The 21938-nt window shown below is 37.6% G+C and overlaps 2 protein-coding genes across 2 annotated transcripts; both read left to right on the top strand.

The window, feature by feature from the left end:
• Nucleotides 1-404: 404 nt before the first annotated feature.
• On the top strand, nucleotides 405-12468 carry LOC109077326 (inward rectifier potassium channel 16-like). The gene is made up of 2 exons (XM_042768010.1): nucleotides 405-842; nucleotides 10660-12468. Exon 2 carries the CDS (start codon nucleotides 10671-10673, stop codon nucleotides 11832-11834), a length of 1164 nt encoding a protein of 387 aa, XP_042623944.1. The 5' UTR covers nucleotides 405-842; nucleotides 10660-10670; the 3' UTR covers nucleotides 11835-12468.
• Nucleotides 12469-14665: 2197 nt separating this feature from the next.
• kcnj2a (potassium inwardly rectifying channel subfamily J member 2a) lies at nucleotides 14666-21725 on the top strand. Its single transcript, XM_019063735.2, has 2 exons — nucleotides 14666-14854; nucleotides 17703-21725. Exon 2 carries the CDS (start codon nucleotides 17948-17950, stop codon nucleotides 19229-19231), a length of 1284 nt encoding a protein of 427 aa, XP_018919280.2. The 5' UTR covers nucleotides 14666-14854; nucleotides 17703-17947; the 3' UTR covers nucleotides 19232-21725.
• The last annotated feature ends 213 nt before the right edge of the window (nucleotides 21726-21938 follow it).

Genomic DNA, 21938 nt, shown 5'->3' with positions numbered 1-21938 from the left:
ACAGGTTTTATTATTTGACTTTAGGCCATTTTTGTTACTTGTACTTGTGCGTACCCAAATCAAATATGAGTTGCTTGTTTGTACTGACACTACACTGGACTTAAAGGAACAGTTCCTCATCCTCGTGCCATTCATAATTATTTTCTTCTATATTTTGCGTAATATCTACAGTGCTCTTTAACACACAACAAAAAGTGCATGATGATTTATACACCAAAGAAGCACCATCAAATTTGTTCACACATCCCATTCACTATATTCCAAATGCACACAAGTAATATGATAGAGATATGTGAGGAACATACCACAATTTTAGTAATCCATTTTGCTAACAATCCCCAGCCAATGAATTCACATGAAGAATGATAATTAATTATAATAACTATATTAGCACCCACACCAATAGACGGTAACGTCTTCTTGTTTAATTTCTTTTTTACCAACTGGAAAAGAATAGTGACTTTTTGATTAGACATAAACAATTAAATGTGTTTAGAATTTCAAAAATGTCTGTGTATCCTAACAGTACATAAGAATGCTAAAGTGAAAATGTGTTAACTAGAACGTGATAAAAATGCCAAAATGTTTCATTATTTGGATAAAAACATATCACACACTCAAAGAACTCACTTGACAGACGTTGTCGCTATGGCTTTAAGCTTGTCCTACACTCACAGAGCGCATGTGAATATTCTCTTGAGCATAGGTACAGGTGGGCTGGTTCTCTATCACACACACTTACCCAATCCACCCTCTACAGCCAGTGCAGTTTGTGTGCAGTCCTGCACCCAGGTGGAAACTTCAAAGCACGCTACACTCTCACAGCAACAGACACAGAGCAGGTAGGCACCATCCACATTCTCAGTCTGTTTATTTATTCACCAGAAATGGCAAATCACAGCTGACCTGCGAGAAGAAATAACAGTATTAAGAACAATGCATGTAGATCATGGCAAATTACTTGAGTTAAAATGATCATAAACCTAAATTAGAAAGAGAACAGATCCAGAGACTTAAGTGTTAAATTTGCATGGGTGGTTTTTTAAAGGACAAGAGGTGGACAACAATTTGAGTCGAGTTCCAAAGACCAGTCATCAGCTACCAAATCCTCCCCCAAAAAGTGAATGCTATTCCTTGTTTCCTGTTGCTGTCAGACAAAGATCAGAAAAGAGGAATGTGAGAAGCGATAAACCTATTCTGCTAAGTTTTTGGGGCGTTAGAGGAAGGGCTGAGTCAGGATATGGGTGACACTAGAGCAGCTTTAGGGAGGTCACAAGCTTTAAATGAGAGTGCAAAACGTGTCTGAGAAAACATGCTGTAATCTAAGAAAACAATGGACTCAAATGACCCACAAGTGTGAAAACAGATAGCTGATTTTTTTTAAACCAATAAAAGTATTTTTTTTTCCATCTATGTATTTCATACTTAAAGATAGATTTCTGTTATAAATTTACAACAAATATTATTTGTCGAACATAATTAGTGATGTATGAACGCCATTAAGAATTTATTACAAGCGATAATGCATGCTGTTCAACTTGTATATGTCTAAGGGAATTTTCTTGGAATGTCTAAACAGCTGACAGCACAAAACCTAATGTTGCATAAATATTCCGTGCTAATTTGTTTCTATTAAACTTAAACTTACAAAGTGCTGTTGTCACGTATTCCAGGGACATTAAAAATGTCAACATCTCTGTTTTTGATGTGTGCTCCGGGGCAAAGATTAACGGAGCTTGGCTAACACAGTTGCATTTTAAGCGTACTGTAATGCAGAAAAGTCCTTACAAGGTGACAGCTTAGTCCTCATCTCAATTCCTCTTTAATCTCTGATTTAACTAACATGACTGAGAAAAATGTTAACAAAATAAAACAAAATGTACAACACCTGTAACCTGCAAGTGCCATCTTCCAAGATCTTTGCACAGATTAAAAGCTTTACTGGTGCGCTGATCCAGAGGAGCTTGTGATGGACCTGGTAAACCGTTAGCCAAATAAAGTGCCTCTAACTTCCTGGGAACCAAGAAATTGAAGGTCATTATGGGTGAGACAGGGCCTAAGGCAAAGAAGTTCTGCTCCCCACATACCGGGTGGTTTCGTGCGACTGAACACTGTGTATCTGCATGGATGTTATTTGCTTTAAATGGGCATGTAATGGTCTTGTAAAGCCCTTGAGCAGTGCAGGAAACATAGCAGAGGTAAGCTGTACTGGGACTCTAACATTCAGAACATTGCCATATGTCCCACATGAGCAGTTTATGCATATGACCTTCCCCTTTAGCTGATCGTGAGTGAAAGAATCAATCCGAAACAAGTCAAAGACACAACCGTCCATTTAGAAGACAATGCAGTATGAATGTGTCCTGTGTGTGCACAATAAGACACTGCACTTCTGAATTCTTTAAACATAAGTATCCTTTAGCACTGATATTGACTGGGTCTCTAAACCCAGAGCAATGTGCTACCTGACAGTCAAAAATATTTAGTACACAATGAAATTTATCTTTTGGTCAGATCAAAACAATAAACAAAGCAAAGAAGGGGCATGTTTAGCTTTCAAAGACACAGTGCTTACTTGTGCCAAAAAGATTTGATAAAACATTGGCATCCTTTACTTGACCACATGATTTGGTACCAGTGTCTGTCTTGAGAAACGGTCGTCTGAAGGACAGGGCAGAATTACACCATTTTAGTATGCATTTTGTTTAAAGCTTTGTGACTTTCCATTCACAGTGTTTGACACAAAAAGTGGTCTGTCCAGTAAATTGAGAAACTGTTTATGCAAGCACAAGATACAGTTTTTGAGAAGCTGGTTCTGTTTCCTCAGGAACTTGACCACAAAGTGATTCACCCAAAATTAAAATTACTCATCATTTAAGTCATAAGTCATCATTTACTCACCCTCGTGTCATGGCATGACCATTTGAATGCAATTTCACTAAACTGGGAATTATGCTGTTAAGCTTAAAAAAGAATGCAAAAGGAACACAGAAAATTAGAAAATTAGCAGGGCATCCTTCAGAATTTTTCCTTTTATATGCTGCAGAAGAAAGTCATGCATGAGGGGGATAATGACTACAGAATATTTGAGGTTAACTATTTTAGGGACCTAAACTGTGAAAAATCACCTTGGAGTCAGTTCTAATTGAGCTATCTGAAGAGGCCATTGTAAATGTCTACACAAACATTCTTCTACACTACCCCTTCCATTGTGGGACACAGTACAGCGTCTATGCACAATGATTGTCATTATGAAATATTGGCCATAATGTAATTTGAAATGATCACGATACAGAGATTGCTTTGTGGGCCAATCTAATGCTCTAAACATCACAAAATAAAAACAGAATGTAAAACTCGCAGGTCAGTAGTCATGCTTTCAAGTTTACCATCAAATAAACTCATGGTTCAACACAATCAATTAATTTTAATTGTTTTATGGTTAGCAGTTTGTGCACTGATTTGGGCAAATGTACACTGAAAAATCTAAATCATAAATTTTAACCCCTTTTGGTGGTTGCACATGCACAACGGCCAAGAAATGTCACTTTTTTGGAGCAAGACTGTAAAATTATGCTGTGAAATGTGTCTTTTTTAAAAAATATTTTAAAATACTTTTTTCTTTGTTTAATATGCTGAGAAAACTGTAAGTATCAACTGGTAGGATGATGCACAGAAATAACACGTTCACGTTCACTGAAGCAATAACTAAACAGATAGTAAATAATTAGTGCACAGTTGTAACTGCATTAACATATGGCAATCTGCCTTGTTTTTTCACACAAATATTGGAGACAAAACCACAGGGCCTCTTCTGACAGTATCCAACAGTTCACGAGAGAAGATAATTGGATGATACTTTGAAAATTTTCGCACGATTACAGAAATATCAATACATAATCTGGCAAAAACATGCATGACTCTCTGTCCAGAGGAAATACACACCAGTTCAGCCAGTTAGCTTAGTGGAACCTGCAGCCCAGTATGACTGGGTGGAGGTAGCAATAAGCGGAGAAGATACTCACAGTGGTTTGGCTGTAAAAGATTGGTCTACTGCCAAATGTTCTCCCAATGGAAAGCTTCCATTCCCTTTTCATTTACCTTCTCAGGGTGTTGCAGTTCAGCGATGCTTCCTTTAATGGTTAATGGAGAAAGCACAGGACTCCACCCAGATAACAGTTTCTTGCTAATATCCTGGTTGAGCCCACTCACCCTGCAGTAAAAAAAACACAAAGCTCTTTATCAATGCGGAAATCAGCAAATGTTTTCTGAAGAACAAGGATCATTTAAGGAATACTTTGCCAAAAATGAACATTCTGTGGTCATTTACTTATCCTCATATTGGTCCGAAACCATATGACTTAGCTGATTTGACAGGTTGCTGATTTAATTACATTGAAGTTGGTCTCAAACTTTAAAACTTCAAAAAGAATGCACCATGGAAATATCATTAAAGTAGTTTATACAAGTCTTGCACTATATTCCAAGTTTTCTGAAGCCAAATGACAGCGTTGTGTGAGAAACGTATCAAAATGTAAATTTTTGTTATTCAGCGAATGGCTTCAGGTGAGTTATTCCTTAAAGTCAGTTTGACCAAAATGTAAATATTAGTTGGAACCACATTTATGTCTGCCAGAAAAAAAATCAATTTAAACAATAAACAGGTTTTCTAGACACCAACAATAGTAATTTGAAGCACCATACAAAACCCATTGTACTTCCGTAATCTAAAGTATTTGTGAGTGAAAATGGTTGTAGGGCAAGACTTAATGTTATCCATCAGGAACTGATTATATCAGGGAAAAAGGGTGTTACAGTACATAGAATGAAAGTGGTTGGAGGTCAGGGATTGAAATAAGAGGAACTGGTGACATCAGCTGAAATGAAAGCTGTTTCTGAGGCAAATCAAATTATTACATTTTGTTATAATAACACAAAGATGATTTATTTATTTATTTTTGTTTGTTTGTTTTGAGTAACATGCAAAATGCAAGTTTGAAATGAATTTTTAAATTAATGACATAAAATTTATACACTCCTGAAGAATCTTATTCTGAAGAGTCTTTTTGATGGCTTCAAAGTAACAACTTACAAAATTAGTGGAGGTGAGACAACACTTCTAATGATGAATGAATAGCACAAGATTTAAATTACACCCAGTGCTTACAGTAAATTACATACAAACAAATGTAAAAATTACTCAGCAACCAAAGCCAAACTTATCAAGAGAGAATAACTAAAAAAGGCAACTGAGAATTGAAGATATTCGATTTCTCTATGCACAACTGCTACATAATGCGGTTACATTTCTAAGAATTCCACAAACTGGAAAGATCAAAATGGTTTGTTGCAATGAGGTTTGCATCTCCAGGCAACCGATCTATTATGATAATCTGTATTGACACTGGGCAAAGGGAGCTCTGAAAAAAAAAAAAAAAAAAAAAAAATTACCAATGATAAACATTCCCAGATTGCCATCTTTAAATAGAACTGGGAAGCCACCAGTCAAACCAACATCCGACAAAAATTCTGATGAAACACATGAATAAAGTTCTGACAAAAGATAAAAAATAAAAATAAAAAAATCCACCACTGGAAAAAATATTGAAGACACACTCTCTCTCACTCTCTAAATTCAATTCAAATAGCTTGACATTTTGTATTGCCAAAGCATTAAGACAACAAAGAGAATGGTTTAACATCTGAACATTTACATTAGAACATCTGAACATTTATTTATATATTATAAATGATATGTTATATATAACTAATATGGAAATGTCATATACCCATAGATACATATAGGAAAAATAAAAAATAAAAAAATAAATGATAATAATAACGATTTTCGATTGTGTGTAACAACATGTGTAACAGTCTTTCAGTTTTGGCCTGTTAGAGTGTGTCTGTTGGTTGTATGTTTCTGGATTGTGTTTGTCCCTCAGGTGATAGCACGTTGCTATGAATTTTGCAGCAATATTTTAAACAAAGTTTTTTTCGGTTCGGCTACAGATGTTAAATTGGGGAAATATAATTTTGGGGTAACAGTGGTCTCTGATGGTTTGGTATTTGGGGCATTCTGCAAGGAAGTGCAGCTCTGTTTCGATCTCTTCCAGACTGCAGTGGGAGCAGATTATCTCATCACGGGAGGGCCAGGTTTGTCTGCGGCGGCCCGTCTCTAAGGCCAGACTGTGCTCCCTGAGTCTGTACATCGAGTTTGACATCAGTCACTGTGCTCAGGTAGTTTGCCATGGTTTCATGGATTTGAAAAGCTTGAGCCAGATTTGGACTGGAATTTTAATTGATCTTTTTATGAGTTCTTTTTATGATAGTGTGAATGTGTGTGTTAGTCCCTGAGGTCTGGAGCGGTTCTGAAAGATCATGACTTTAGTTTTTTGGAGGCTGACTGTCAGGGCCCATGTCTGACAGTAATCCTCAAGCAGATTCAAGCTGTCCTGAAGCCTCCTGTCTTTAGTGGGCGACAGGAGAACCAGGTCGTCTGCGTAAAGAAGACACTTTATTTCTGTGTCTTGGAGAGTTAGACCTTGAATGGAAGCATGTTTTAAAACATTGGCAATTGGTTGATGTAATGTTGAAGAGGGTGGGGCTTAAACTGCATCCCGGTCTCACTCCATGCCTCTGAAGAAAAAATTCAGTTCTTTGGTTTCTAATTTTAACAGCACATTGGCTGATTGTGTACATGGAGTCTAAAAGTCTAGTGTTTAAGATGCTACAGAAAGCCTTCTGCAAGTTACTGTTCACACAGATGCCTCTGTACTTGTTGGGGCCAGTTTGTCTCCGATCTTGTAAATGGGGCTGATGAGGCCCTGGTTCCAGATCTCAGGAAAGAACCCTACACACAGATCATCACTGAAGAGTTTCAGGATGGCCAGTTTGAAGCTTTGCTCTGTGTTTCAGCATCTCGTTCAGGATGCCGTCAACACTGCAGGCTTTCTTGGGCTCGAGGCCTTGCAGTTTATCTTCCAACTCTTTCATTGTTATGGGGAAATCTAAGGGGTTTTGATGTGCTTTTATTGATTTTTCAAAAAATGTCTATTATTATTTCATTTTGATCAGAGTTTTTAATTTCATTTGAGCTATATAATTCCTCGAAATATTTCCATATTTCTTCATCTTGGATAGCCAGATCTTCTTGATTTGATTTGTTTAATAATTTCCATTTATCCCAGAATTTGTTGGAATTCATTGATTTTTCGATCTCTTCAAACTGGTCTTGCAGAAACTGAGCTTATTTCCGGCAGAGTGTTGCTTTGTATTGCCTTAGTGCCTCACAGTAATGAAGACGGAGGTCCTGGTTTTCTTGTTGACTGTGTTTTTGGTTGGATAAATTCCTCTCTCTCTCCTTCCCCTCCTACTTCTTTTTTTCTTTCTTTCTTTCTATTATTCCCATAGTATGGCCTATTCATCGGTTACATAGCATCAGTGTTCATAAACAAAAAACAGAGACAAACACAAGTACGATACTGTAGGCCTAATTCCATTGATCTGCAGGATTTTTTTTTTTTTTTTTTACTGACAGTAAATGCAAATTGAAAAATTGCAAGAAAATGCAGATGCCAGTAGCGGGTGAGTTGAAGGTCACATGGCCCCCAGACAACATCTTTCAAGGGAAAATTTCATTAATTTGTTTCATACTTGTACACACAACACAGAAGAGTGACAATGGAAACTAAATTCCTCATCTAAAATAGTGTGTTCCCTTAACACTGAAAAACACACCATTTATTTCACGTTCATTTGGATGGAGGCTATGTTCCCAGTACTCAGCTGGAAGTACATCCTTTGTTAAAGGATTTATCACATTTAAATCAAAGAAGCCAGGAATTCATGCTAAGACACATAACATGAAGTGTGTGAGAAGTAATTGACAGTAATCTGTTCGCATCCGTTCCATGTTAAACACAGACGTTCCTATTATGGTGGTGTGGAAAATTGCATAATTTTTGTGATGCGTCTATGTGGTTAAGCATGCAAGCCTGTCTGTATGAAAGCCTGTGGTTGTGTGTGTGTTTTTTTTTTTGTTTTTTTTTTTTTCCAAGGGCGAAGTTAGTTTGGTCATCATTACCAGCAAATATGTTTTGCATTGCCTCCCATTCATAAATGTAATGTGTGCGTTTGCGCTAATGCGTAAAAACCGCAAACAAAAGCCTGTACATCATCCTGCTCAAGAGGGGAAAGTCTAAACAGTGGTGTTTCTGTTTAGCATTGACAAACGATGTTAAAAACAAACAGAACAGTCTACCGTTACAAAGGCCATGAAGTGTTTAGACCTCTTCCAAAACATCTGTTTGCATAACTAAATTCTGTGCAAACATTTTAATAAGTTAAAGCTAGTATTTCATAACAGGGAAAATATAGAGCAACATGACTTGACTTGAAACAAGAGGGGAAGCCATCTGTCAGCTGCTGTCCTACAGAATTACATGCATGTAGTATGTATTCAACACCTGGTCTAAACCATTAAACTAAATTTTAATCTCATCAGTGAGATTCTTCTTCCCCCTTCTCCTTCTAACACCTGGACTTAAGATTCTTCAACAGGGCACAATGTGGATTATGTCAAAAGATCCGGTCTCTGTTCTGGTCCAGCATTCCATATGGTATCCCCAAGTTAAACTTGTGTTAAGTCATCTCCATAAAATGGCTAAGCCACTGACCAAAACCCTTTTCTTGTTCCACACATCACCGCCCAGCCTAAAACAGCCTTAAAGTTGGCCCTAACAACCCTTGGCGCTTATGACCAATAGTCAAAGTATGGTGATGTTTACAAAATATATTCTCGTAAAGTTTTGCAATTACTACATTTAGCAGCAATGTACTAAAAGACAATACCACAATGTGGGTAAGACATTTTAGTTCTCATTTAAACAAAAACAACCAATTCAAGCCACATTTTACAAGATAATATGTGACCCTGGACCACAAAACCAGTCTTAAGTGTCAATTTTTCAAACTAGAGATTTACATAATCTATATATGAATAAATAAATAAGCTTTCCATTGATGTATGGTTTATAAGGATTGGACAATATTTGGCAGAGATACAACTATTTGAAAATCTCAATATGTTTATTATGAAATAACTCAAACATATATGTGTTTTCTGCATTGTTCTGGACTGCCGTTCCCAAAAACATCTACTTTTGGGAAACGCAGCTCCATTTAAATGCAATGTCAGAAGTGAGTGAATGCTCTCGGTAATTGATTGATTCTGCCTTGCAACATTTGCATGTGTTTAGAGGAGCAGAAATATCCCTCCCACATAATTATTTGCTAACATAGTCCAATTTAATGGATATTGTATGCATTCTTTTTTAATAAACAAAATCACTGGTAAATAAAAACACCTTAGTATTGATATGTTTTATCTGAGTATCGATACTCGGATCAGTATCATTATATCGATACTTCAGGATCGATTCGCCCATTCCTTCCAACCTGCCACCTTATTAAGCCACTTGAAAAATTCAACTAGTCCACAAAAAATATATCTAAATATCTATTTATAAAATGACTTGGGATAGATATTTTACATGTCTGTAAACCTCATCAAAATCCCTTGAATTGTCAGTTGCATACACATCTTGGATCTCCCTGAAAACAAGCATGGAATACAACATGACAATACAAATGCCATCATAACAGTTACTGCCACAAACAAGGATGTGTTTAGCGTAAATAAAACTCCACAAATAAATAGCTCACCAAATGCACCCAGTAACCATCAAACCATGTGTTTTTGTAACTGTGTTTTGTGTAAGCACTGTAAGACGTATCATACATCTACAGTACTGGCAAATCCTCCTAACGCATAATTAAGATTTCTATGAATATCCTTAAAGGGATACTCCACCCCAAAATGAAAATTTTGTCATTAATACCTTACCTGCATCTCGTTCCAAAGCCATAAAAGCTTTGTTTGTCTTCAGAACACAATTTAAAATATTTTGGAAGAAAACCGGGAGGCTTGTGACTGTCCCATATACTGCCAAGTAAGTTACACTGTCAAGGTCCAGAAAAGTATGAAAAACATTGTCAGAATAGTCCATCTCGCATCAGTTGAACTTTATGAAGCAACAAGAATACTTTTTGTACGCAAATAAAACAAAAATAATGACTTTATTTAACAATTCGTCTCCTCTGTGTCACTCTACATCAGCATAGAGCCATATTAGAGAATATGAGCGGTGTGCACAGCTTATGCTCTTCTGTGTCAGTCGCGCCACAGGATGCGCTGTTTTCTTTCAAACCACAGCGTAAAAACACGTAGAAATGTATCCTTGTGGCGCGCCTGACACAGAAGATCGTTAGCTGTGCATACAGCTCATATTCTCCAAAATGGCGATTCGCTGATGTGTAGAGACATGGGGTCCATGCTATATTTTTTTCTGTCTTATTTTCTCAGCATAACAAAAGCTGTTTTCTCATTAAAAAAAAAAAGAAAAAAAAGTTGTTGCTCACCACTTCTCTGGTCAGCCGCAAAAATCATTCAATCGACGTCTGTATACACACATATATACAGTATACATATACAGATATATACACACACACACACACACACATATATATACACACATCTAATTAAGCTCAATATTACGGGTACCTGTGAATCTGATTATGCATTTCTCTTTTCTCTAGACTGAGGCAGTATGAACTCGGGCATGGTACAGTATTCTGGAGTGAAGTGCAGTGACGAAATTCCCAGTGTGCTTACAGATGACAACTACTACTCTAAGAAGAAACGATACGTGAAAAAAGATGGGAGCTGTAAAATGGTTGTGCACCACATTCCAGAAGAGTGGCTTCTCTGGGTCACTGACATCTTCACCACCCTGGTGGAGATCCGCTGGAGGGTCATGTTCTTGACATTTGCTTTCTCCTACATTTTATCTTGGCTCTTTTTTGGAATTTTGTTCTGGATCATTGCTTTGACCCACGGCGATATGAAAGACCCCAACAATGAGCCATGTGTTTATGAGGTTCGAAGTTTTACAGGTGCTTTTCTATTCTCATTAGAGACCCAAACCACTATTGGTTATGGCTTTCGGGGGATGTCTGAGAACTGCATGATTGCCATCATCGTAGTTACCATCCAAGATGTCATCAGTGTCTTCATTGACACTTTTGTCATCGGCATCGCAGTCGCAAAGATGGCATCTGCCCGTAAGAGAGCCCAAACGGTTGGATTCAGCAATTGTGCAGTGATCAGCTTGCGTGACGATCACCTATGCTTGTCATGGCGGGTCGGGGACTTCCGAAGGAACCACATGGTAGAAGGAACGGCTCATGCACAGCTGGTACGCCACCTGGCACACAGCACAGGAAAAGTTAACATTACATACAAAGACCTCAACATTGAAGAGAACAACATCATCCTGGCCACCCCAACGACTATAGTTCATAAAATCAGCCCTGGCAGTCCTCTATACAAGGTGAGCTTGAAGGACCTGAGGAAGGAGAACTTTGAGCTGGTGGTCTCTTTCACCTATACAGACGACTGCACGGGCATTCTTCACCAGACACGCACATCCTACACTCCAAGTGAGATTCTGTGGGGCCAGCACTTTCAGGAGATGATCAGGGTCACCCGAAGGAACTACAGAGTGGACTACGCCCTGTTTAACCACACAGTTAAAGTCCTGGTCCCAGAATTAAGCGCAGAGGAGTATGACCTAAAGAAGTACTCTCAACAGCCAAAACACAAACCACTCAACATAAGTTCTCGAACAGCAGCTGTGGAATTGGTTAATGGGAATAGTCTTGAGGCAGAAAAAGCATCCACCAGCAGTGCTGTCCAAGAACACGAGCTATAACAATGGCCTTGATACATACTGACTCTGCTACAGCACTTTGAAATGGGGCTTCCTCAAAGGGCATCACTATTGTAAGAAATAGTGCACCTATAGTTAGATTTAGACATTGAGATGTGCTGTCAGTTAGCAAGATCATCTTAAAAGGCCTTTCTAACATAGTATCCTGGACTAGTACTGGAAAATCACACTAAAGCCCTGTAGGCCCTTCAGTTTGATGAGAATCCATTTAGAGCACTATATTAAAAAAAAAAAAAAAAAAAAACTTTTTAGTTAGTATCTTGTTTATGTTGTAGAGATTCTATGTGGCATTCAGCAGCCTTGCACAAACTCAGTATCACTTTATCACTGATATTACAGACATTAAAAAAAAAAAATGATGGACAATACAGAATCGTCTTCCAAGACCTTGAATGTTCTTTGATATCAAGAGATGTAAAAAAGGACCTCCTTGATTAAATAATGGACCCAAACCTTCAACTTACATAAGAGGCAATGGATCAATTATCATGACAGTGACATTAACCGGACCAAACTGTGGTCAGTCAGTGTGTCTCTTTAGCATTAGCTGAGTAAGTGCAGAACACTGTTCCATCTTATTTTGCAAAGTGGTTAACCTTTCCGTCCAAACAACTAATAAAATCTTTTGGAAACAGAGCCCCAGTGGCAATTTTCAATGGATCTTTTTCACATTTCCGGGTTTCTCAGCAGCAGAAGTTTTCATAGCTGGGTAAACGTCTATAGCAGTGAATGGAAGACTACCACAAATATATTTTTGCATTGCCATTTGCTCAAATAGCAAAAGAACAACTCCATGTTAGTGTTTTCATGACTTTCAAAATAGGAAAAACAACAGAGAGAAATTGAGATTGATAACAGCAATCAGTAGAGAGAACTGTCAAATTTACCATCACTCCCATAGATACATTTTTTAGTTTTTTTTTTTTCTTTTCTTGTAATTTGATGCAAAGGTAAATATAGTACAAAGCATAGTGTTATAAATGTATCCAAACAAAAAAAACTTTGGAGGATTTATGATGCCGATGACCACTGAAATGCGTCATCACAGTCTTGTGAGAAGGGTTCATATTTTCACAGCCTGCATCCAGTTCCCCTCTAGGACAATCTAATGGTTGATAAATGAGTATTTAGATTTCATTGTGCAATGTATGACTGTTGAAAGACCTCCCCTCCTACAACCAAGCAATTCTGAAATACTTGCATTATATTTTAATATAAAAGTATACATTTTAACATATATAGTATATTGTAATAAACAGATCATTCATATAAAAAAGATTTTTAGAGAAGCCTTATATATTTGATTAAATTATTGTTATATATAGTCACATTTTATAATTGTTCAACTATACCCTGATGATATCAAATTGACCACATCCAATAATTTGGCATGACAAAAAAAGTCCAGGATGTCCTCTTCAAAACAGACCAGGACTTAAAACAGTGGCATGTATGGTCTCAGATATATTAACAAAAAACATATGTCTGCTACAGTGAATAAAATTGCTGGGTCTCAGGATATGTTCCTCAGAAAGTGAAGTCTCCAGCCCTCCACCTTGTGGTTGGATGCAGTGCTGTCCAAGCATCGCCTCAAATTAGGCTGAAAGGTAAACAGAGGCCGGACAACTAATGCACCATGTTTCGCCTATAAATAGTCTGTATAAATAGTTATTTATAGACTTGAACAAGAAAGTAACTAAAATAAGCACTCTGCAACAGCTTCACAAATAAAAGTTTAACATGGCTCATTAGTTATGATAAGTAAGCAGTGTGTGACACGCAGCAGCCGGGAAGAGCAAACGCTTGTGGAACACTTGCTGCTGGGTTTTCATTGAACCATTTATAAAGAGATGAAGAAACATTCCTCTGACTAAACAATAAATGATCATTAATTTCTTTCACAATGGTCTTGAATTACGGATTCCCAACAATACAACGCACAGATGCTGGAAGACAAAGCCTGAATAAATTCAGAAAAGTGCTGTGGAAATGCATAATGGATCCTACACCAAGAAATTTGTTGATCATAATGGCAAAACCCAGAATAGCACATTTGGAGACTGTTATGACTAAACTGTTTTCTGTCGCTGGCATAACCTTGACTAAAGGCCACAATAGTATGTCATGTTAAATTAGTTTATACAGGATTTGTTTAATGAAACAAAATATCTTTATAAAAAGTGTTTGATTTAAATCTGAAGCCTGATAAACGATGTCCACGTTGCCTTTGGTCTCATAATTTCTCATAATTAAATATCTGAGGTCAGTGTGGGAATTACACGCTATTTTTCTCAGTGTAACGTTACTTGACTTTTCAGTTAATAATTTTCACAGCGAAAACGGACGAGATTCGGGCGAAGGTTTAAATCACAGCGATTAGATTTATGACTTGTAAACAAATAATGACCGTATGTTTTGTCGAAATAATGCCAGACGTTGAGAAAAAAATCGTACTGCTGCTATGGTTACCTCCTCAGTCGAACGCGGCTTGTGTTTGTCAGCGTCTGTTTAGCCCATTGTGACTAACTTGTAACTCTGGTGGTTACTGAAAGGTTGTTTGAAAACCCTGCTGACACATATGCACACTTATGAAATAATACATACTTTTTAGACTCCCACAAGCTTTTGTTTTGGCTTCCATTGGGGGGATTCAAGCCTTAACTCGCAAGCTGCTGTGGTTCCGTGTTTCACTTGCTCTCCAGTCTGATTGCTTTATCCGCGCGTGAATCATCGGATTGGCCGGTTTTAAGAGAGGGGGCGTGGCCAGCGGTTGCGTGCTGTTTAAATGGGTTTGAAGCCTAGAAGAAACAGCACATGAGTTACCGCACGCCGCAAACGAGAGGAGAAACGTGGACATTTTTGTTCTTATGCTTCATATCAAATACTGTTAATACGTTACGTGGAGAGAATCAGATCAATGAGAAGACAGTGTGGATAGTAAAACCATTCGTGGGATATTTTTATGTATGAGAACTGTTTCGTGTTCATTTACAAATGACTAGGTAAGGTCGCACATATATTTGCTGAGATATTTTATGAAACTGTAAATAAACCCGGACTGTTTTACAGTATGAAGTGTTTTGTGCTATACATTTTAACTTGATTTCATTAAGAATGTTGTGGCTCAGATGTTGCTCTTTCATTGCACAAGAGACTTTTTAGTGGAGTTCTCGAATTTACTTAACTTTTAATATCAGACAGTCACATAGTTTGAGAACATTGTTGAGCTCTCTAGTGAAAGTCTATAGGAGACACATTATATCAGTAAAAAAACAACAAAATACCTGAGAAGCAGATCACTTAGGCTAATCAAACAGTCTTAGTTTAAGCTCCGTTTAATATTATTGCTGTCTAAGTGAAGCACTTAAAGAGATTTCACTTATGATTTTTCTTATGGGATGGTAACGAGTTGTTTATTAAAATCAATTTCTAACTCTCATGCACTGAAACTTGTGAGTGTGATCAATATTTGATTTTTATTTTCTCTGAAGACAAATACACAAGGTGACACAGCATCCTGCATTTCTTATTACTTAATACATGTATTATGTCGTCATTCAAAAGAAAGAAACTGTGAAAAAAGAAAAATTAATTTTTCTTTCACACCTGTTGACTTCTCCATATGCCTGCCTGACAGATTTGCCTTATAAAAGAAACATATGGGTTTAAGTACTACATTATGTGTATTGTTGCATGTAACACATGATGTTAAATATTATATAGCCTAGTATTGTTCTTAGTAGTCTATTCTATTGAACCCAATGTTGCTAAGTATGCATTTGTCTAATATATTTGGAGTACAGCTGAGCTCAGCACTTGTCAGTCGGCTGAGAGACACACAGATCCGCTTTTCTACCTTAAACACTTAGAGACTTTCGATTGACAGCTACTGTCAGGTCTATGCATGCCACAGTGTAAACTGTTAACAGTGATAAAAGGGCAAAAGGAATTTTTAGTATATTAATCCTAGTTACAGTAGAACACTCAAAAGAATGTAGACTTTTATGTATATCATTTTCCATTGGTCCTCGCTGATCCACGCCATCAAAATAAACATCTTTCCTAGATATAAACACTGTTATATTATGTTTCATGTAATAAATAATGGCATCTATCAACCTGCTCTTTATCTGAATGTCTGTGGGGCCACATATGAAAAACGTGTCTTTTGTAAAACCAAAAGAAATGAACAGCTTACGTTTGCTGTAGATGGCAGAAAAATCTTTAATAGTAAAAAAAAAAAAAAAAAAAAAAAAAAAAAGTAATTTCGGTTTAAATACAAATTTACTATTTCCTCAAGTTCTTTCCCTCTTTCTCGCTTACTTTCTTTTTCCTCTCTTAAATCCTTTTGCATTCCGTGCATCTGCTAAATAAGATAAAATGGGACAGTTATGGTTGCTAAGAACATTGAGGGCAGAATAAGAGCTTTAATGAGTAATGTTTTAGCCCTCCCCAGGGAATTGTCACAGGGCTGTCATTATACTGCTGAGAGAGAAGATGAGGTCCCAGTGGACAAGCTCTCAAGTCAACAAGCCTCGTCTCAGTCCCTGCTCTGCACCCTACTGCAAACCAGTCTTAGCTTGTTTTTACCTTTGCTGATGTTTAAGCAATAGTTCTGTATGTTATGTACTTTGAGACAGTATTTGAAGAGGTTGGACAAAAGAACAGATTTGATCAGAATGCATGCCTTTCTCCAATGACTAAATGAGTTTTTCCTGTTTGACTCTTAAAATGTCAAAAATCCTTTAGGGAATGGGTCTTATTTTAAAGCGCTGTTTTTCATAGAAAAGATCAGCTGTTTCAGCTTTTTACCTGGAATACCTGTGATGACCTTTCTGTGATTATTTGTGAATATCCTGTGAGACACTCTTTAAAAGCATTTTATTATTGTTCAGTACACTAAAAATAGATAACATGTTAAATATATGGAAGGTATAATAAAGGTTTAAAGTAGAGCTTTCAGGACACCAGTCTTGGTTATAGATGAGTTTTTGGCAATTTAAATTAGTGCATTGGTAATATGAGACATACGTGACTGAACAAAACAATTTTCCATTCACCCTTACCCTGATTAGCACAGTATGTGAAAACAGGTATTATTAATGGTCTTGTGGGCAAAACTATATGGGAGATCACATAAACAGACAGGTTGGCATGGCGTTATCAAGTGATTTAGTGCACTACCTGGTAAAATGTCATTTTATCTAAGAAAATTAAAAAAAAAAAATTTGATTGAATTAAATTGATGTAGGTGTTGATGCAGGTGATAACTGAGACTGAAATGATGACATGATATAAAACATTTGATGTTGCACAAGAAAATTAAGGCAAATGAAGAATTATCTTTTTCAACTTAAATAATACAATAATACAAGACAATAATACTGATGATCAATAATAACAAATAAGTTGAAAAAAATCTCACAATCAGACAAGAAACTTTCAGTCATTACTTCACAGCCTCACGGATGATTTGTCCATTTTGAGTGAAGTCTTGTTGGCTAACACTGCTGTTTTTTACTCAATCTAAAAGGAATGGTCTGGGTCCTCTTAAGTTTCAAAGTATGAGTTTTTGATTAAGCACATACCATGCATCAAAGTTAGTATTATTTTATGTGATCCTAAATTCAGAGGGAAATGTTAACATTATGATTTAATCAGTGTACAAATTTATCAGTACAAGCTGAGACTTGCATGAGAATGTGTGAGAATTATGTGCATCACGTTTGGAATCAGAGACCTGTGTGCTGTTAGATCCAAAAATGCAATTCAGTTAATGTTCAGAGAATGTTGCGTTTACAGTCTTTGCCAGTTAATGTTGACGTGTATCTCGTTTCTTGTTTCTTATAGGACATTTGATCGATGATATCACCAGAGCAGATGAGAAACGAGTGATCACCCCATCCTTGGCCCTTTCTATCAATCAAAGGTCCAACTAGAGCAACGAGACGCCTCCTGCGTCTTGCTCTGAACAACCCCATTTCCTGCTTGTGTTGGTCCCCTTGAGTGTTTCAAAACTGTTTCTCCAACGCTTTTTCCAGAAACTTAGACTGTTTTCCAAAGCAGAAACAGCACAGACCTCCCAGACTGAGGTGATGGGAAGTGTGCGGGCCAACCGCTACAGCATCGTGTCATCAGAGGAGGACGGTATGAAGTTGGCCACTGCTGCGGTGCCAAATGGGTACGGTAACGGGAAGGGCAAGGTCCACACCCGTCACCAGACCCAGAGCAGGTTTGTCAAGAAAGACGGACACTGCAACGTGCAGTTCATCAACGTCAGCGAGAAGAGCCAGCGCTACCTTGCCGACATCTTCACCACGTGCGTGGACATTCGCTGGCGATGGATGTTCGTTATCTTCTGCTTGGCCTTCCTGCTGTCGTGGCTGTTTTTTGGATGTATCTTCTGGCTGGTTGCAATATTCCATGGAGACCTGGAGAACGACGGTCCCAAGTGTGTCTCCAACGTCAGCACCTTCACAGCTGCCTTTCTCTTCTCTATAGAGACACAGACCACTATTGGCTACGGTTATCGATATGTTACAGACGAGTGCCCCATCGCGGTGTTCATGGTTGTATTTCAGAGCATAGTCGGCTGCATCATTGATGCCTTCATCATTGGTGCTGTCATGGCTAAAATGGCAAAGCCCAAGAAGCGGAACGAAACTCTGGTGTTCAGCCACAATGCAACGGTGGCCATGAGAGACAATAAGCTGTGTCTGATGTGGAGGGTGGGCAACTTGCGCAAAAGCCACCTGGTAGAGGCCCATGTTCGAGCTCAGCTCCTTAGATCTCGCACCACAGCTGAGGGAGAGTTTATCCCTCTAGACCAGATGGACATCGACGTGGGCTTTGACAGTGGCATCGACCGAATCTTCTTGGTGTCACCGATCACCATCGTCCATGAGATCGACGAGGACAGCCCTTTCTATGACATGAGCAAACAGGAAATGGATAACTCTGACTTTGAAATCGTAGTTATCCTGGAGGGCATGGTGGAGGCCACAGCCATGACCACCCAGTGCCGCAGCTCCTACGTGGCCAGTGAGATCCTTTGGGGACACCGATTTGAGCCTGTCCTCTTTGAGGAGAAAAACTATTACAAAGTAGACTACTCTCGCTTTCACAAGACCTACGAAGTGCCCAGTACCCCCCTTTGCAGCGCGAGGGACCTTGCTGAGAAAAAATATATCCTGTGCAACTCAAATTCTTTTTGCTATGAGAACGAAGTGGCCATTTCAAACAAAGAGGAGAAAGAGGAAGGGAACGGGGACAGCCTGGGCCCTGGCGGGACAAACACGGACACTAGCTCAGACTCAGACCATAGCCAGGCCACCGTTCCCTTAGAACCGCGGCCTCTACGGCGGGAATCTGAAATATGACTGTGCAGAACTAGTGGAAAGGTTTTACAGACACCTCTTCATACAGGCACACTGCGCTGAACTGAGCCCCTCGGCGAGGCAGACTCAAGCTAACGGTACAGTTACGATAAGGAATCGACAGAAACTGTACAAGAGTGTTCTTACGAATATGCATGGTTAAATAAAACACAGCATAGAGGCACTGCACAGCTAATGAAGAATGCACATTAACGGAGGAGAAGAGAGCGTTCCCCAATTAGGTGACACTACCTTTTTAGACCGTTGCTTCTGAATGATGTGAAGCCGAGAGCATGTACAGTAACTGGTTGGCAAAACTTGAAAATGAGCAGGCATGTGTCCATGTGCAGTTGTCCAACAATGTAAGAATGATTCGAGCTCAGACCAATGTTTTCAATCAGCCTTTTACTTAATGCTACCAAAGTTGGTAATATCGTTATGGAAAATTCTGTCAATTGAATTAGGCATTTTGAATAGCTACAAAAAATAAAAGCTTAATATTAACAAAATTAAAATAATAATAGTTTTTAGAAATAACATCATAGCAAAAAAAAACAAAACAAAAAAAACAGCCAGGAGTGTTAGTCAATTTCTTAAGTATCATTAAAAAGTCCTGTTTCTACCGTCTAGTTACCGTCTACCGTTTTCCTTTCTATTTAAGTCCACTAGCCTTTCGGGTATTTCTGGAACAATCTTTCAGGGGGCTAAGGTGGGTGACCTCTATTTGGGAAAAATTCAGTGTCTGCTCTTTAAAACAAAACCAAAAAAAAAACAACAACAACATTAAGTTGTAAGCCATCCACAGTACATTTCAGGTTATCTGAAGGGAGAAATGCACAGGAACATGCCTGTTTATTGCGATATATATCAGACAGGGTCTTTAGATCAGTATCAGAATGAGGATCGCAGTCATCATGTCCGCACGGACAAAAAGAGTGAACATGTTAATGAATGTCTTTCTACAAGTGCTGCTATGTTGCATATTATAGAGTTTTAGACTTAAACCAAAGAGTATTCAAAGTGATCTTTCATAAAGAATGCATCAACTTATTTTATTAGACATAGGACAATAGGACAAGTCATGACGTGGAGTAAAAAGTATATATATTTGTAAGTGAAAAAAAAAAAACATTTTTTTTTTTTATGTTTGCTTACGCACATGTATGGTCTATTTTTTATTGATTATTATTTTCTTATTCAAAGCCAAATGTGTATAAGACAAAGACTATGAATAACAAAGCCCATCGGAAATAAGAGCTACAGGTTAGCCTACCTTATTTTCAAACCCTCCTTTCCATCCCATAATTTCAGTGTTACTGTATTTTAGTGCTACATGAGTGTTTGGATTGGAAAATGTTGCTAAAAAAAACTTTATTTAAAGTTCTATTTGCATGGATTACATATAGTTTAAGTTACAGACTGTGTGAGTGAATAATGGCTGAACGGTTTGGGTTTTATTGGAAAGAAATGGGACAGACAACAAAATCCACTCTCCCTTCTGACTTTAAAACGATCTAATAATTCATTATTTCTCAATCAACTCTAACCTCTTGTCTTGCCTGACAAACTGCAATACAACCCTAATGACTTGTTTGGCAGGTGTACTAAGGACTAGGTATGTAGGACTGGGTAATTAGACTGAGATCATGGTACTGTGATCCAATGACAATCAGAACACAGAATCTGAGCACAGATCCGCACTTGCACACAAAATGTGCTCCTGAGATGTTTGATTGTGATGTACATCTTGTCTCCGCTCACCCTTGCTTTTTCTTAAATACCTGAAGTAACCCAATACAGCCACTAGAGCATGTTCTCCGGAAAGCTCTATAAAAGGAGACAATAAAATTAGGGGATATTTATTTTGAAAATACTGCATGTTATGCAGCTGTGTTAAACGTACAGAAGAGTATAAATTGTTATCAATGCTGTTTCATCCATAGCTTTTTTTTTTTTTGGCATGTCATTTTTCAAGAGACACTTGATAAACAGCCAAATATGCAGTGCACCTGGTTCTCACCAGGCTACTGCTAGCTTGTTTAAAGAAATGCTCCTTTTAATGACTGTGAGTATATAAGCAGCGTTTCTTTCTCTTTGTTGTAAATATCCCCATACTTTATGCAGTCGTTTTTTTGTATCAGTCTTCCCTATTGTACTGAAAGAAAACAATGGAATGTACAGATTTTTCTATTATGATTAATATTATTGATGTTTCTATTATAATAATTATTATTGTAATTATTGTACATGCTATTTTATTTCATTTTTTCAATAAAACGAGATTGAATGGTCAAAAGTCACTGTGTTCTTTGGCTAACATGGATTGATACTGTAAGTTCTTTAAAAAAAAAACACTGGAAAGGCTAACCATAATACATAAAACACAGATATACAGCTCAAATGTTACAGGCAGCTGCTATAAAATTGTCCAAAACTGCTATGATTATTTTTGTATTGTATATTTTGGATGCATCAAATGCAAGCTATGAATGCTATGAAATTATACTTACAATAGCAAGACAAAAGAGTCAGCCTTGTTTTTCCAAAAATGATTCAAATGTAATTTCCACCACGGAATGTTATAAAATGCTAAACATCATCTGAAATGTATCACTGATGGATATTATTAGTGAATAATTCAAATAAATTAGACAATGAAAAGTATCTCTTAAGAGAGTTTATGTCCTAAAAGTCTACAGGACTAAAAGTG

This window comes from Cyprinus carpio, chromosome A12 (genome assembly GCF_018340385.1).
Source record: "Cyprinus carpio isolate SPL01 chromosome A12, ASM1834038v1, whole genome shotgun sequence".
NCBI classification, from domain to species: Eukaryota; Metazoa; Chordata; class Actinopteri; order Cypriniformes; family Cyprinidae; genus Cyprinus; species Cyprinus carpio.
This window is presented reverse-complemented; position numbering and strand designations above follow the sequence as displayed.

What these genes read in the sequence shown, in the direction of transcription:
- kcnj2a (XM_019063735.2), top strand. Translation starts at nt 17,948, where the DNA reads ATGGGAAGTGTGCGGGCCAACCGCTACAGCATCGTGTCATCAGAGGAG.
- LOC109077326 (XM_042768010.1), top strand. Translation starts at nt 10,671, where the DNA reads ATGAACTCGGGCATGGTACAGTATTCTGGAGTGAAGTGCAGTGACGAA.